This window comes from Poromitra crassiceps (assembly GCF_964638095.1).
Source record: "Poromitra crassiceps genome assembly, chromosome: 8".
Classification (NCBI taxonomy): Eukaryota; Metazoa; Chordata; class Actinopteri; order Beryciformes; family Melamphaidae; genus Poromitra; species Poromitra crassiceps.
The window spans coordinates 51,221,180-51,239,384 of NC_139629.1; the positions used below are offsets into that span (position 1 = coordinate 51,221,180).

General features: G+C 42.9%; 1 protein-coding gene and 1 pseudogene across 2 annotated transcripts; both read right to left on the reverse strand.

Annotated features, from left to right (window-relative positions):
* Positions 1–4,035: 4,035 nt before the first annotated feature.
* LOC310781514 (transcription cofactor vestigial-like protein 4) lies at positions 4,036–12,011 on the reverse strand. Its single transcript, XM_083642159.1, has 6 exons — positions 11,917–12,011; positions 11,265–11,424; positions 10,561–10,726; positions 9,203–9,428; positions 8,347–8,461; positions 4,036–6,608 (listed from the first exon to the last, which is right to left on the reverse strand). Exons 2-6 carry the CDS (start codon positions 11,344–11,346, stop codon positions 6,409–6,411), a joined length of 789 nt encoding a protein of 262 aa, XP_083498285.1. The 5' UTR covers positions 11,347–11,424; positions 11,917–12,011; the 3' UTR covers positions 4,036–6,408.
* A 1,550-nt stretch (positions 12,012–13,561) lies between these two features.
* LOC310780790 (transcription initiation factor IIB pseudogene) lies at positions 13,562–14,473 on the reverse strand (annotated as a pseudogene). Its single transcript has one exon. The product of its transcript is annotated as a transcription initiation factor IIB pseudogene (transcript).
* Positions 14,474–18,205: the final 3,732 nt, after the last annotated feature.

Consider the following 18,205-nt stretch of genomic DNA (forward strand, 5'->3'; position numbering starts at 1 on the left):
GCATATAGGGGTGCTGCAGATAGGGGTGCTGCATATAGGGATGCTGCAGATAGGGGTGCTGCAGATAGGGGTGCTGCAGATAGGGGTGCTGCATATAGGGGTGCAGCAGATAGGGGTGCTGCAGATAGGGGTGCTGCATATAGGGGTGCTGCATATAGGGGTGCTGCAGATAGGGGTGCTGCATATAGGGGTGCAGCAGATAGGGGTGCTGCAGATAGGGGTGCTGCATATAGGGGTGCAGCAGATAGGGGTGCTGCAGATAGGGGTGCTGCATATAGGGGTGCTGCATATAGGGGTGCTGCAGATAGGGGTGCTGCATATAGGGATGCTGCAGATAGGGGTGCTGCATATAGGGGTGCAGCAGATAGGGATGCTGCAGATAGGGGTGCTGCATATAGGGATGCTGCAGATAGGGGTGCTGCATATAGGGGTGCAGCAGATAGGGGTGCTGCAGATAGGGGTGCTGCATATAGGGGTGCTGCAGATAGGGGTGCTGCATATAGGGGTGCTGCAGATAGGGGTGCTGCATATAGGGGTGCTGCAGATAGGGATGCTGCAGATAGGGGTGCTGCATATAGGGGTGCTGCATATAGGGGTGCTGCAGATAGGGATGATGCAGATAGGGATGCTGCAGATAGGGGTGCAGCAGATAGGGATGCTGCAGATAGGGGTGCTGCAGAAAGGGATGCTGCATATAGGGGTGCAGCAGATAGGGATGCTGCAGATAGGGGTGCTGCATATAGGGATGCTGCAGATAGGGGTGCTGCAGAAAGGGATGCTGCATATAGGGATGCTGCAGATAGGGATGCAGCAGATAGGGGTGCAGCAGATAGGGGTGCTGCAGATAGGGATGCTGCAGATAGGGGTGCTGCATATAGGGGTCCTGCAGATAGGGGTGCTGCATAGAGGGGTGCTGCATATAGGGATGCTGCAGATAGGGGTGCTGCAGATAGGGGTGCTGCATATAGGGGTGCAGCAGATAGGGGTGCAGCAGATAGGGGTGCTGCATATAGGGGTGCTGCATATAGGGGTGCTGCATATAGGGGTGCTGCAGATAGGGGTGCTGCATATAGGGGTGCAGCAGATAGGGGTGCTGCATATAGGGGTGCTGCATATAGGGGTGCTGCAGATAGGGGTGCTGCATATAGGGGTGCAGCAGATAGGGGTGCTGCATATAGGGGTGCAGCAGATAGGGATGCTGCAGATAGGGGTGCAGCAGATAGGGGTGCTGCATATAGGGGTGCAGCAGATAGGGGTGCTGCATATAGGGGTGCTGCATATAGGGATGCTGCAGATAGGGGTGCTGCAGATAGGGATGCTGCAGATAGGGGTGCTGCATATAGGGATGCTGCAGATAGGGGTGCAGCAGATAGGGGTGCTGCATATAGGGGTTCTGCATATAGGGGTGCTGCAGATAGGGGTGCTGCAGATAGGGGTGCTGCATATAGGGGTGCTGCATATAGGGGTGCTGCATATAGGGGTGCTGCATATAGGGGTGCAGCAGATAGGGGTGCTGCAGATAGGGATGCTGCAGATAGGGGTGCTGCAGATAGGGATGCTGCAGATAGGGGTGCTGCATATAGGGGTTCTGCATATAGGGGTGCTGCAGATAGGGGTGCTGCAGATAGGGGTGCTGCATATAGGGGTGCAGCAGATAGGGGTGCTGCAGATAGGGATGCTGCAGATAGGGGTGCTGCAGATAGGGATGCTGCAGATAGGGGTGCTGCATATAGGGGTGCTGCATATAGGGGTGCAGCAGATAGGGGTGCTGCAGATAGGGATGCTGCATATAGGGGTGCTGCAGATAGGGGTGCTGCAGATACGTAAGCGCCTGGTCATCTGTAAGGCAGAGTGATAGACAGTGTGACTGTGGCCTGATATCTGTGTGCGTCGATGTGGCCTGATATCTGTGTGCGTCGATGTGGCCTGATATCTGTGTGCGTCGATGTGGCCTGATATCTGTGTGCGTCGATGTGAACTGATATCTGTGTGCGTCGATGTGGCCTGATATCTGTGTGCGTTGATGTGGCCTGATATCTGTGTGCGTCGATGTGGCCTGATATCTGTGTGCGTCGATGTGGCCTGATATCTGTGTACGTCGATGTGGCCTGATATCTGTGTGCGTTGATGTGGCCTGATATCTGTGTGTGTCGATGTGGCCTGATATCTGTGTGTGTCGATGTGGCCTGATATCTGTGTGCGTCGATGTGGCCTGATATCTGTGTACGTTGATGTGGCCTGATATCTGTGTGCGTCGATGTGGCCTGATATCTGTGTGCGTTGATGTGGCCTGATATCTGTGTGCATCGATGTGGCCTGATATCTGTGTACGTTGATGTGGCCTGATATCTGTGTGCGTCGATGTGGCCTGATATCTGTGTGCGTTGATGTGGCCTGATATCTGTGTATGTCGATGTGGCCTGATATGTGTGCGTCAATGTGGCCTGATATCTGTGTGCGTCGATGGAGCCTGATATCTGTGTGCGTCGTCTGCCTTTGGTTTTGCACAAGCAGGGAAATATGGATCTCTTCTCCATAATTTCACAGGAACCGGCTTCCTTGGGAAGGCATGGCGTAGCACCGTAGCAGGAGGTTGTGGCTGGTGAATGGCTGGGTCTAATCTCGTGCAGTGGTCTGCTGGAGGGGCTTTGAGCAGATTTTAGCCTGAGGGGCGAGAACAACACCTCTCTTCTCTTCTCTAGTTTAAAGATTTGGGTTATGGGCAAATTCAAATTAGCCAAATTGAAATGGAGGTATACTCATTTACATTCTCATTGAGGCCAGCCCAAAGATTCTATTTATACCTTAAAATGGAACGATGAATATGATAATCCTGCACCATGCTTCCATTACATAAATGCATCATGAAAGAGACAAAAGTTATAGAATTTGAACCAGAACCAGAACCAGGACAATCAGCAGCAGGGTTGAGTAACACCTATGATACATTCTACTGTCAGCATGAAAGCTATGTTACATCTAGACCCTATTTACATACAAAATACATTTTCACATGAATAATAGATACATTGAAGAAATGCTGCATCCATATCAATCTTCCCAGAATGACGACGCTAATGTCTTTGTTTGGTCTCAAGGGACTTGAGACTTTTGGGTCTCTAAAGTGGTTTACCACTGCCATCTGCTGGTTGTGAAGGATAAGTCAGGTCATCCATGATCCAACCACAGCCACTAAGCACTTTGTTTCAACTTGTCTCAGGATTGGCATCTATGTTGTTGGCTCCAAAGATCCCTGGTAGGGTCACCAAAGACTAAAGGTGGAGGGAACTAGGTTCCAGACTCAAGCAAAGATAACAGAAACATCCACCACCTAAAGTCCTAAAACCATCGGAATTCTGGACACAACTGAGGAACACAACACAGTACAGAAAATGGTGGGAGAAAGAATGACCACCACAAACGAGGACTCCCCCATCAATAATAATAATAATAATAATAATAATAATAATAATAATAATAAAATAAATACCCTCCCTGAATGGCAAAAGAGATGGCTGCTGCATAGTGGCATGCTGGAGACACTGGATAACGAACAGAGAAAGGAGAGGTTGTGGTAGATGAGGCACCAGGACTGCCTAGGACTTCATACAATACGTTTTACAATTACAAGCAATGGTGTACTTGCATTGTATCATATACACACGATGATTTAGGAACTTAGGCGCACAGCCCAAAATGCAAAACACACTCTCTCTCTCTCTCTCTAAGAAGGGTCAAGGGAATGCGATCACTGAAACAGACATCTAGTGACTTAGTAGTTTAGTTTGCCAACACCACAATGGCACCATTACAAGTTTGAACAGAGAATCAGCAGCTACATGTATAGAATACTGGACTACTTTGATCAACAGCTGCTTGAGCTTCCAAACGATTCTTCTTCACTACTTGCCTCTAATGCACATCTCAACTCATTAAACTTCTTATTTATGTTATTGTTTGCCGTGTGTTGCATTTTATAAGGTAAGGAGGATAAGAAGAAATGACCCAAACACATTATGCATTTTATATGTTTATTTGGAAGAAATCAAGTACAAAACAGTGGCATTTTCTTCTGGAGAAGTAAGACCAAAAGTGAACAAAAATGTATTTCAATGCTTTTTCGATGTGATACCTGGAGCAGTTACTCTGCAACCTGTCTTTTGGGAGGCACAGGCAGTCTAAATATAGCAATTAAATAACATTGGAATATTACCCCAAACATATCGCTGAAAGTCTACTTGTGTCAAACAAGTAGACCCCGTGATAATCCCTTAGTCCCACTGTGGTACACAGAGGGAGCTAATGAGCTATACAGACTTGAGACTGTTAGTGCAGAGGTCTTTGACACTGTACCAAGAGAGTCTTTTCACTAAAGGACTGTTGTGTTCCTGCACTTACTTATTACTCATCTGACAATTGTGGAAAAAGATCAACTTTTAGAAAGATAAAAAGCATGGTTAGAGGATAATGAACATCCATGCTACATGTGAGTACACTGTAAAAACATGTATGGTCATCACGCGCGGCGCAATGACAGTCTTATCAAAGATAAAGAAAGACAGGGTAGTGTGTGTATATATAGCCATTTTAAACTGTGTAGAATATGAATACAAGTACACATGCATACTTTTCTCACCAAGACAGTTAAGTGACTTACAAAAAAAAAATTACAATACCCTTTCTTATCAGTGTTGACAAATAGGTTATGCTACCCTAAGTAAATAGAGATGCCAGAAGGGTGACATGAATTTAAACAAAACTCAACTGCATAGACTCTTTCAGACTCTAAACACATTTTGCAACACAATAATAAGGCTGTTGCAGCTCACAGCGTAACATCACCTACATCATCTGAAAGGGCACCGTATCCCTGCTCACAAAACAATATCACAATATTTGCTAAACACTAGAAGTGACTGACAAGATGTCAGGCCGTCATTGTGGAATGTTTATGCCTTCTCATGACATTAGAGACAACCACATTGCATGTGTATTCAAATTAAATGAATTAATTAATTCAATTAGTTTCACAAGGGAGCGATGGAGACATCCTCGGCTGCTCTCAAAAGGAAACAAAACAAAGTTAGTCAGTGTTAGCAGAATCCTAAAATTTGCCAAAGGTCAATGTGGGGCTATAAACATGTTTTTTTTTCAGAATAAATAAAGCCATTACTAACCACATTATCATTTCTGATAGCGTTGCGCTACATAAGTATAAAGTTAGCTGTATTGCGCTACAGAAGTTTAAGGTTAGCTGTATTCAGTCATGCGTAAAAGCGATAGCATCCAGCATCACAGAATAACAAAGCAATTTAGCCCATTATACTGCATTCAGACAACCTTGCCAGAGGCTGTGATTTGTAGATGGATGCTAAGGTATAGCTACATATACTAATGAAAACCAGATACAAAAAATATATTGAGTACAACTGTACCAGCAGTGAGTATTTCTAAAAGTGTTACTGATCAAAAATAAATTCTGAGAGTAAATAGTATAGAATAAGGTTTGTAATAGAAACCAGCTATTTGAAACATGCTTCCTAGTTAGAGGAATAGACTACTATCCTTGATACTAGTTTACCAAGTAATCAACCACAGAGAGCGTATAGACGAAAAACTAAAAACCTTAACAGTGGGTAAGTCCAGTTCAGAATAATAAAGAGAACACAGATTCATAGAGTGTCTTCGGGGACCAGAGCCTTGATTGCATTATCACAATTTCAAAACAAAAACACACATTCGTCAACACGTTAGCTCCAATAAACCGGTAAGTTGCTAACCTAAACTGTCAGAAACGTAATAGTGCAAATCAGACCTGGCTCTCCTTTTCAAGTAAAACAGATTCAGAAGCAGGATGATTTTAGAATGAAACGCCGAGGGTGTTAGTACTGAGCAAAGACTTGAGACCACATCTAATGGCTTGTAAGTCGTTGGAAAAGGCGAGGGATTTCTTTGGTTATCAAGGCAGGCGAAAGGCAGTTGAAAACAGAACATTGTGTTCTGAGAGGCCTCTAACAATTGATCATATTTGTGAGTCTCTTATCGAAGCAAATCTATATGATTGTTCTTTTTGTTTGTTTTACAATACAAGCCAGATCAACACTATCCACCCAACAATGGAGTTTCTCTCATCTTTGAAAGGAGACTCTTGGCCAATTTAAAGTAAAAATCTGAACGATGAGTCATTTGATAGCAAGTTGACCTCTAGATCCACACGTGAACAGCCTATGTGAGCACCATATTCAAATGAATACATCACTTGTCTCACATTGTTCTTAAGCTAAGGGAAGTTGATGCTTGGCCAGAGATGACACCGTGGTCAGTCTCCACTCGTCTGGAAACGCTAAGGAAGTGATTGTGGTTCTCTGATCAGCGCTGAAGCAAGTAATGCTCGCTGCCGTCTCTGCTTCACGAGTTGGTCTCTGGACTTTGATGAGCGCCTCCCTTTGCCTTGATCTGAAGCCAGGTCTCCCCGAGTGCCTTGGCAAAGTGCTCGTCCACTGAGCCTGTAATAGAAACGGAGTTGGACACGGGGTCCGGTTCCTTGTAGTTCTTCCCAAGGCTGCGACGGAAGTGCTCCTCAATCACAGGATCACAAACTGTGTTGGCTGGGATAGCATGGGGGGAGACAAAAAACCTGCTATTACCAATCATACAATTAAAAACACACAACTGTCAATAAAGAAAAATACATTCAATGTATGTTCACTGACAAGCTCCACTAAACACACTATGCTGCTTGCTTTGCTGTCGGTAGGATTGGCAGTATACTAGGGTATTTGAAAATGCCCAAGGCATCATATTCAACACTGTGATATCCTTTACATTCTGTGTTCTAAATACCACATTATGTTTGCTATTTAGTCAATCTTGTGTATGACAGGGCTACTAGTAGTTGTAGCTGGAGTGCAAATGACACTGTTCTACCCTCAAGCATAAGTCACTTTGAAACAGCCACTCTGATGGAAAGGTGAGGGAAATGGAAAAAGATGGCCACTGCAGCTGATTTATCGCTTTTCATGAAAACCTTTAGCAACATTTTTTGGAAATAGACCAATCAAATGCAGAGTGTTTTCCATCCATGTCCAGAGCCCCCTTCACAATAAAACACAACAGATGGAAGTATAGGAGCCCCCTTCACAATAAAACACAACAGATGGAAGTATAGGAGCCTTGGACTGGAGTAATAAAACTACTGAGACAGAGGCTGTTATATATGGGAATGTTCAGACTTACCCAGCTTATCTCTATCTCATATCTTCAGGTGCGTTCAGACAGTTAGCCAATCAGGCGAATATGTTGACATTCGCGTCGCCCGGGGCGAACCGGCGTCCGCGCACATTTGCTAAACCGCGTTCGGTGTGAACGCCCAGTCAAACGGAACAAATTCAACCTTAGTTCTGTGTGTAAGTACTGAAATTTGTAGTTTATTTTCCCATTGAAGAGTGAACAATGTAACAGAAATCGACAATGATATAAACAAGGCATTGTGTAACTGACTAGCATCCATTATTTTCACAACCAGCATTGCCAACTCTTTTAGAGAAAGTAGCTATTGGCTGCTTTAAAAGCCGCTAGAAGTCACGAGATGATGTCCTACACCAATTTAATTTCCATATCAATATATTGTATCATGATCCCCACTAGTAGTGTAGGCAGAGGGCTACACTGTATCAGAAGCGCTGTGATCAGTAGGCAGAGGGCTACACTGTATCAGAAGCGCTGTGATCAGACATCATTGTATTAGACAAGTATTGCTGTCTGGTTATACAAAGTTGTCACCAATTGCTTTGGGACACATTAACATTGTTCCCCATAGTCAAAAAGTCACTAGTCGTTTTTAAGAAATGAGGTTGCCAATGAGGTCGCTAAATCTGGCAACAAAGTCACAAAGGTGGCAACAGTGTTAAAATACTGTGAATAAAACAAACTCTCCTGTCAAATACAGAGACAATAAATAAATAAAATAACCGCCTCGCGGTTATATGCCTCCGCCAACAAATCAAGTTGCAGTTTACATCCATGTCTGTCCAGACTCATGTGTCACAGACAGTTGACCTTTTAATTTTTGGATATAGCCTATGATGTCTCAGTGAAGTTCACCTTTGAACTTTGAGATATAAAATGCCATCAAGTAATAATTTGTATCCTATATGAGACATTTGTGTGAAATTTGGTCACAAAAATCGCCTTTTGTGAGGTCACAGTGACCTTGACCTTTGACCACCAAATTCTAATCAGTTCATCCTCGAGTCCAAGTGGACGTTTGTGACAAATTTGATGAAATTCCCTCAAGGTGTTTGTTACAAATAACTGGTGTGTGTAATGACTTTTTTTCAGGCTTACCGTTGGCTTTCCTCGGATCAGTAGGTGGGCCGGGGGAGCAGCCGTTCATGTGGCAGTGGGAGAGGTTGCAGTTGCGGTTGCTGGCAGGGGCACAGGTAATGACAGAAGGACGGTTCTATAGGAATCAAAATACAAAGTACATCTATTCAAAGTAGTAACAGGTTACAATACTGACACATAATGCAATTGGGTACAGGCTAAGTGGGTAAGAGAGGAAACATTTGTACCCAACATGTTTGAAGGACCTTATTGACTCCTAGCTAAAAGGGTGTCAGCCACGTCACAGTACTGTAGGATGGCTGCAAGGGTTTTTTAAATGGACCCATCCTCAAGCTTTTCACCACAAATTGCATCTTTGGCAGAGTTGTTTGATGAAGTTTGCAATTACTAATTATTTTGGCATGTACCAATTATTTTGGTAATAACTCAAACTGCCCCCCCCCCCTAATTGATCTATTAGTCTGGTGTGTCTAGTCATAAAAGCAGATGCTGGGGGGAAAATCAGAAGCTGATGAATGCCTTATTGACCGAAACGTTGCATCAAAGTATCATGTATTGTGTGTAGACAGACAGTGTGAGGGATTATATTATTCTCAGCTTCCACATTTTTGCTTTTTATCCTACGCACCCGTCACTCAAAAAGTTTTAGGTATGAAAACAAAATCTTTAAATATTACTTTGAAAAACAACTAAGACAATAGAAAGAAATATCTCATAGCATGATGAGAGAAGTGGAAAAATTATCTACAGAGATGTAAAACAGTAAGGGAATGCAGGAGGTTCAATTAGGCTGGAATTGTCCCTCCATGTCCCAACATGAGATACACCTGCTGGTCGCTTTTATAGGACGACGTACCTGCTGTCGCTCCACAGAACCAGCCATGACAGACCTCTCGCTGTCCCCTGCTCCCATGTCCAGGCTGCTCTTGGTCAGAGCCAAAGGCTGGTCAACGCCATAGTTGGGGATGGAGGCATACAGGTGGTTCCCATGGAGACCATTAGAGGAAGTTGTCATGCACTCCACAGGACTGTGGCCCAGGCTCCAGGGCTCACTACGGTTGTCTCCAGCAGTAGGCCGAGCCCTTGACAAACAGAGTACAAATGGCAGATTATCCATGTTGGTCTATTCATAGACCACCAACAGCTCCATCTATTCCTAGACCACATAGACCACTTACAGTAAATCTGCCCGCTTTGATGTCAGGAGTCTGCGTGGAGAGCGGCTTAATGAGGGTGCATGGCTTCAGCACATGAATTGCTCAGAGCCATGGACATGGTATTTATTTACTCCAGCTGTAATTCTAACATATCTGTTTTGACAAACAATTTCTATTCATAATGCCATCACAATGAGGCAGAATATTGCGAAGAGTATCATGCTGAACCCAAATTTGCGTTCCCATACACTTTTGTTAACCACAGACCTTTAAGTGAAATCCCCATTCTAAAACCCCATAGACTTTTTTTCACTGACGAACCAAAATGGCGGCAATTTCTGGCTAAGCCTACAAAAGGATGTCATCCCTGCGGTACGCTATGTTGGAGGTGCCACTGCCAGGGATTGAGCCCGGGTCTCCACGGTGGTGGGCAAGTGCTTTTGCCTCTGCACTACCCAGACGCCCCTCCTGGTGTCAGTATGTCATCAGTGATGTCACTTGAGCAATTGTGATGTCATCAGTGATGTCACTCAAGCAACTGTGATGTCATCAGTGATGTCATTGCACAACTGTGATTGTCACTCAGGCAGTTGTGATGTCATCAGCGTTGTCACTCGAGAAACTGTGATGTAGTATGAGCCGATGGCGCACAGTTGCACTATGGCGCCAATAGGTGGGTGGGCAGTGTCTGTCTGTCAGTCATGATCTTGGGAGCCCGCAGAGCGGGCGATTTCCATAACTGCAGCCATGGCACATCATCTCCCAAGTCTCCACCCTAGGAATCGAGTGCGTGTAGAGCGCAAGATTCCTAGTAGTTTAAAGTTTAGGATAAGGTTTGTCTGGGAAAACTGCGTGCAGTTCCATATCACTTACCCCAGAGATCAAAGATGAATATATTTCAAGAACACAAAAACACAATGTGTTACATGTACATAACTGACCAGTGAAATTAAAAGAACCCAAAGGGTCAAAAGGTATAGCACAGGCAGTCACTGCTATATTCTTTGCAGTGCGCTCACAGGATGAGTCAATGTTATATTCTTTGCAGTGCACTCACAGTTGAGCTGCAAACAGTCTGCTCATTTTGGTCATGTGGTCATCATCACAGTCGATATGGTCTTCCATTTGTTCTTCGCCATACTTCCTTTTGCTTGGGCAGTTAGGAGGAGGACCAGTTCTCATGTTGGGCACAGCAGCAGGCAGGGAGGCCGTCCTGGACTCATCTGTGAGAAAGGACACAGCTGTAGAAATCTATCTAGTACATTTAAGTTTAAATCTCATGACCCAACTATTAGGGCTGGCCCCTATTATTCGATTAATCGAAGAGAGGAATATATAAGATAAGATAAGATATCACTTTATTGTCAGAGTCGAAATTTGTCTTGCATCCTAAGACACTTGTTTCTCATAAATACATACAGGTATATACAAACGACAACACCATCACCATATATATATATATATATATATATATATATATATATATATATATATATATATACATAATTTCGTTCCGAACGTTACACCAAACAAGGCAGGTGTACTCTCTTCCGCATACTAGTGGTCTGGGTACCTTTGGATTGTTTGGATAATTCCTGGTCCACAATAAGATATTAACAACCTTGCCACAATGCCTAACATCAAGGCTCATTCAAAGCCATTGCATTAACAAGCTTAACTTAACCAGGGCAAGTTCTTCCATACAAAAAACAATAACGTTACTTTGGCATTGTAACACAATAACGATGGCTATAACGTTACCTTCGTAATGCAGTCTCCCGATATTATTGTTCATCTTGTCCAGGAACTGAGAGTTCAACAGGTCCATTCTAGTGAAAAGCATTTACACGAAGTGGCTGGTTGCTAACATCGATGTTAGCACACACACAACAAGGAAAAAAGCGTCCGTCCTGGAGTCCTCCTGGATCACAAACACGGGGGAAACAGGAGACTTAAGTTAGCTTGGCTAACATGTTAGCAATTTGATGTGAAGTTTCTCCAACGCTAACATTAGACTGCTGGGCTGACATTTGCATCTAACTGAATACGTAACGTTAACGTGACTACGTTAGCGTTAATGTTAAGTGGGTCAGCTAACGAAATTGTAACTTTAGATAACTCCAGACTACATGAATGTAGCTAACGTTATGCTGAGCTAACCACATTTGACAGCTATCGCTAACTAGCAGCTAACGTTAGCTAAATGTTAACGCATCTTCCTAAACAGCTAGCTTATTTAGCCCACTACTAACGCTAGCCTAGCTAGCTAGCTAACTTGAGCTATTAACGTTTCGTTTGCAAAAGCCAAGTCGCTGAGTAACGTTACTGTTCTATAGGAGAAACGTCTCTTTTTAGCATTAGCATTAATGTCCCTGACTCAACTGGCAAAACAGAACAAAACGTCAAACTTTACCTCGAACTTTATAGTTTGATTGCGCTCGACGAGTGTATGGTCAAGGAGGCAAACTAACTATAACTTTCTTTTTAATAATATTTAACGTTAATTCACTTCATCGATTAGCTTTCCTGCTAGCTGGCTAGCTAGCTCAGTTAGTTGCCTAAAGTAAACACTGCCTCAACAGCATATCAACAGTCACTCTACTTTTTAGACAAAAGGAGTGGCATTTTGCTGCAGCCCCGACAGTGCAATATTATCCAGCTCCAGCAGGGGCCAGCACAGAGCACGCCACAAGTAACTGAAGTGCGTAAATAGGTAATGGTGAGAGGAGTCTACTGTAGCTTAACTGGAGTGTGTTGCTCGAGTGACATCACTGATGACATCACAATTGCTCAAGTGACATCACTGATGACATCACAATCGTGACTGACACCACTTGAAGCTCCTGTGACTGCTCATGAGACACAGTCGGACCCCTGAAGGGAAGGATTTATGACATCACTGATTATGTCATATATATTGTGACATCATCAGTGATGTCATAAAGCTGATTTTATGACATCACTGATGATGTCACAAAAGTAATTTATGATATCACTGATGATGTCATAGACATTGTGACATAATCAGTGATGCCATAAATCATCAGTGATGTGTGGGCCGAGCCGGAATGAATGAATGAATGAAATGAATGAAAATTAAAATTTATTTCAAACGTTAAAAAAAAGGAAATATACATGTACACATATATACATATAATAAAATAAAATAAGAATTAAAAACAGACAAAAAAAAACAATAACTAATCAAATAGTCATGTCCGAAAAGGAGTAGGAGGAAGCAGATGCTTGTCTAGTCCTACCCCTATTCTAGCCTCTTCCCACACACTGGGGAAATGGAAAAACCGGCTTCATCACTCCCTGTCTCTTCCAATACCCATGTGCAGTTTCAGATCGATTGGCCAATCCCTTTGCATAAAAAATAAAATAAAATACGCACATCACTTTGAGGGGTGTTGGGTTAGATATAAATGACAGTAGAAATAATAAAACCTGCACACACTTATTATATGCTCCAAAGAATACTTTACTCCTTAAGACAATGTTTCAAGCCTCAATAGTGGGTGGACCTACACAAAAGTGACAGAGAATATAAGTCATCATATTTCACCATCATAACAAAAACATCAATGTCAAACACACAAATGTCAAAAACATGATTAGTAATATTTAAGTAGATACACATAATCAGGTGTGAACTTAGGTTAAAAAAGAGTCCACGGGACTACATGAATGAGTTTAGGACTACAAAAAGCGATGGATAGGAAAGTCCTCATTCAAGCCTTTTGGAGATGGTGTCTAGTGTATCCAAAAGGATTCACGTTGTAGCAGCAGTCTGGGCCCCTTGACGTGTTCAATCCCCTGATATTTTAGGGATGCCACGCTTTGTTTTGCCAGCATAAAATGCATAGCAACCGGGCTCTTCGCGTCCTGGTTTCGAATACTAGACCAGTGTTCCAAGATGCGTGTTGTTAGTGTGCGGTTGGTCCTCCCCACATATCCTAAACCACATGGGTTAAGAAGGTACACTACAGTACATTGGTATTTAAGAAGGTACACTACATTGGTAGACATACAGTAGCTAAATGGAATCAGATGTGTCACATTTTTAAGTTTGGAGGCAATAGGTCTGCGGCACATGGGTTGATGAGTTGGTACAACAGTCTAATGGTCACACCCGCCACACCAATGATGTCTCCGATCTCTTTCGCGGTCTTCTTCTCAGCAGTGGCCTGTGAGGCCATGTAGATGGCTGCCGCAGACACAGAGATGGGGCTCCTGCCGGGCACCAAGTCCAGCTCTACCACCTTCCTGGCGATGAAGCTGGCGTCCATCTGGACCTGCATGGGCAAGCCTAGCTTGGAGCAGAAGCGGCCCATGAAGTCTCCTGCAGTGATGACGTCCATGCTGATCTCCTGCGCCTTGAGGATCAGCCTGTAGCAGCGGCCAATCTCCTTCTTGGAGATACGGGAGATGGCGCAGATCTCTTTAAATGTCCTTGGAATCCCTTTTTGTCGGCAGGCGATGTAGAGGCAGGCTGAGGCGATGGCGTAATGATTTCGCCCTTTCACCTTCTTCTGTTCATAAACTTTCTTGAATAAGTGGTTGGTTCTGTCAATGATGTCATCAGGTAGGTTAATATGGTCAGACATCGTGGTGATCTCTTTGAATGCTTTGAGCATGGCCCGGTCTGAGCTGCTCATGGTCCCATGGTTCTGGTACTTTGAGTTACTAAACTTGTCAAAGCTAGCTGCGCCTTTTCCCTTGCTGATCATGGTGGTCAGGTCTCCCCCATTGAGCAGCGGGTTCTGGGCATCTCCCACTCTGGATGGATTGGTTTTCTCATTGGTAAATGTCCTGCACCCTGAGCCCACATCGATTATGCGGTTGGCCACGACAAGGCCGCATTCGGGGCAGATCCTGTCCCCTGCCCTGGAGTCCTCCACCAGCATAGCATCAGGGTGGTCGGGATGCTGAAGGGCGATAGCTTTTCCGCAGCTTGTCGATGCCATGTCACAGCTCTCTTTGCAGGGCAGAATGATCATAATGAGACAGTCTTCTGACTATAAGCCCTTGCAGGAAAGGATTTATGACATCATTGATGATGTCACAATGTCTAGACATCAACAGCGATGTCATAAATCATTGATTTTATGATGTCACTGATGATGTATTCTTGGATGCCCCACGGCACCTCACCACTGTCACAATGGCTCTGTGGATAAGTAGAGAAGGATTTACGACATCACGGAGGATGTCATACATTGTGACATCATCAGTGATGTCATAACTCATTTGGATTGTCATCATCACTGATGATGTCACAATGGCTCTGTGCCCAGAAGGATTTATGACATCACTGATGATGTCATTGACATTATTATAGAGTGTGACATCATCACTGAGGACGAAGCCCCTTCCCGCACATCACCTGTCAAAGGCAAAGGTTTAGTACAAAAAACACACAAAAGTAAATCACATCTTGATCATTTTTCATTTCATGATGTTTGCATTTGGCTGTCGCTGCATTCAACAGACTGTATAATTGTAAAACTAACAGAATTTTTAATCGCAAGTAGCATCACAGGTGAGCCATAATCATGTACCTGTTTTAATGTAGCCTAATTGTGCCATCTTGGATGGATTAACAAGTGCCATTCACTCATGTAGGCTCATGTACTCATGTACTCATGTATGTACTCATGTATGGTATGTGTAACTCCCCTTAGATCATGTTTGTGGCAAGCACATTTCTGACAAATGGCATGTATTTCTCCTCATGACAACTCTTAAGTGGACTATATTTATGAACAATAGCAGAGTTTTGACATATACTTCTCTTTTTGGGCTCCAGATCACCTGTAGGTGGAGGGGCTTCATAATAACACCAGAGGAAGAGGACAGGACTGGCTTGGCTACTTCATGAGTAGCGTGACTGCAGTATAGAGATAAACCACTGGGGGCAGCAGCACCTCACTCAGCAGCCATCTGACTGGAAACCCTGGGCTAGGAGAGACTTCCTGAACAGCAGATTGGACAGCACAGCAGAGGTATAACTACTCATTCACTGAACCGCTACTACCAGCTGGTGGCACCCTAGCAGCCAAAATCCAGGTAAGATTTAAAGAGGAATACCGCTGAATGTCAGCTTTTAAATGTTATTCTTATTTCCTAGGATAGCGTAATCTTTATTAACGAACATTCAGTATTCTCTTCCAAGAAGAACCTGTTCCATCTCTTTCTGATTTCTGATGCCATATAGTTTGAATAAATTGGAATATATATCTCTATGACACTACCATGTCCATAAGTAATAATGCTACTGTAATGCAAAGCTAATTAGTGTAAAACATTCACTTACACTTCAAACACTTTTGCTCCGAATTTGGAAAAGCACATGCGGGATTGTCAAACAGTCTCTACTTTAGAACAGTGGTACTCAACCTTGAACCTACTCAGGAGCCACACTGACAAAAAAGCTTTACAAGAGCCACAATCCCAAAAAAGTCCCTTTCCTCCCATTATTTTATTAGATTTGTATGTATTTATTTATTTATTTTAAGTAGGACTTAAAAGAGCCACAACTACCCCCTAAAGGAGCCGCATGTGGCTCTAGAGCCTCGGGTTGAGTATCACTGCTTTAGAAATATCCATCAATTCATATTGAATCACTCTTGGAATAGGTTTACATCCTGAATATGATAGCAATTAGATATAGAGCAGTGCATGGCCTTTTCCCCAATATGTCTCAGTGTTTTGGTGGAAGTAGTCTGATTTTCTTCATTTTATTGCTCTGTTTTCCAAGTCCAACCTGGACGGTGGCCTATTAGGGCCATTTAAAAAATCTCAGATGGCCCCAGAGAGTGTGCTCAAAGATCATTGGTGAGCCACATTGCATATTGAGAGCAGCTAATCTAATGGTCTCTGACCCATCCATGCATTATGTGTAGATGAGCAGTTTACCATTAGGATTAAGGTGCTCCAGGATACCACATTTTGCACTTAACAAAATGTAACTCCTTTTCCCTTAACCAATCACACTACTCATTGAGTAACTGAGTACACACAAGACCCTGGGGAAATTAAATTAAAGCTTTTTCTGCAATAAATGGGCAGGCACAATCACAGAAAGCCTAGATCAAAATATTGCCATGTGGTATTCTATGTTGTTTATTTTTATGTTCAGAATTAATTATTCCAATGCCTCAGTAATCATATTTGTCAATCCTTGGTTAAGTGCAATTTCCATTTATGGTCAATTTTGTGTGTATATCAGATTCAGACGGTGTAGCCCCTGTGCCTAGATTTATGATGACCTTTTTAAGATATTGACTTATTGACGTTTCTGTCTTTTAAAATCCCCATCTGCTAACCTGTGTCAGAGAGGTCCACATACTGTAGGTAGTTTAATCAGACAGCTTTAGTCTCCTTTGTATTCCTCTTAAAAAATTATATAGATCAATTAAAAGACTGTATGTCTGAAGTTGCCTACTCATTGTGTGCTTTACAAGGATGTGTTTTGGAAGCTAACTGCTATTAATTAGCCAATGCTTTTCCTATCACAGCAGTGACAAGGTGTCATGTGGAGGATTACCAGGTGAGTTTGTGCAGTGTGGTAGCATCATTTAGTTTTGTCCACATGCAGAGGTTAGGAAGCTCCCCACGATCATGTGTGTATGTAAACATGTGATTGATCATGTGTGTATGTAAACATGTGATCATGTGTGTATGTAAACATGTGATTGATCATGTGTGTATGTAAACATGTGATCATGTGTGTATGTAAACATGTGATCATGTGTGTATGTAAACATGTGATCATGTGTGTATGTAAACATGTGATCATGTGTGTATGTAAACATGTGATCATGTGTGTATGTAAACATGTGATCATGTGTGTATGTAAACATGTGATCATGTGTGTATGTAAACATGTGATCATGTGTGTATGTAAACATGTGATTGATCATGTGTGTATGTAAACATGTGATCATGTGTGTATGTAAACATGTGATCATGTGTGTATGTAAACATGTGATTGATCATGTGTGTATGTAAACATGTGATCATGTGTGTATGTAAACATGTGATCATGTGTGTATGTAAACATGTGATTGATCATGTGTGTATGTAAACATGTGATCATGTGTGTATGTAAACATGTGATCATGTGTGTATGTAAACATGTGATTGATCATGTGTGTATGTAAACATGTGATCATGTGTGTATGTAAACATGTGATCATGTGTGTATGTAAACATGTGATCATGTGTGTATGTAAACATGTGATCATGTGTGTATGTAAACATGTGATTGATCATGTGTGTATGTAAACATGTGATTGATCATGTGTGTATGTAAACATGTGATCATGTGTGTATGTAAACATGTGATCATGTGTGTATGTAAACATGTGATCATGTGTGTATGTAAACATGTGATTGCACATCATTATAAATCATGTCACCCATAGTGGACAGAAGCTGGCCAATGAGTCTATTAAAAGAGTGAGGTAAAGCATGTGTATAGGCAAACCCACTGTGGGGCTAGTCACAAGTAAAGTGAGAGATGTATAAGGATGATAAATAAATGAGTTGGGGGGGGGGGGGGATGGGGGGGGTAACTGCATATAAGTGTATCTCAAGGGACTGCTGATTTGAGCTTTTCCCTCTCCTCCTACATTACCCACTAACACTAGTCTTAACAGCCATTTTAGATCTCCCCTTCCATGACTGCATTTTGC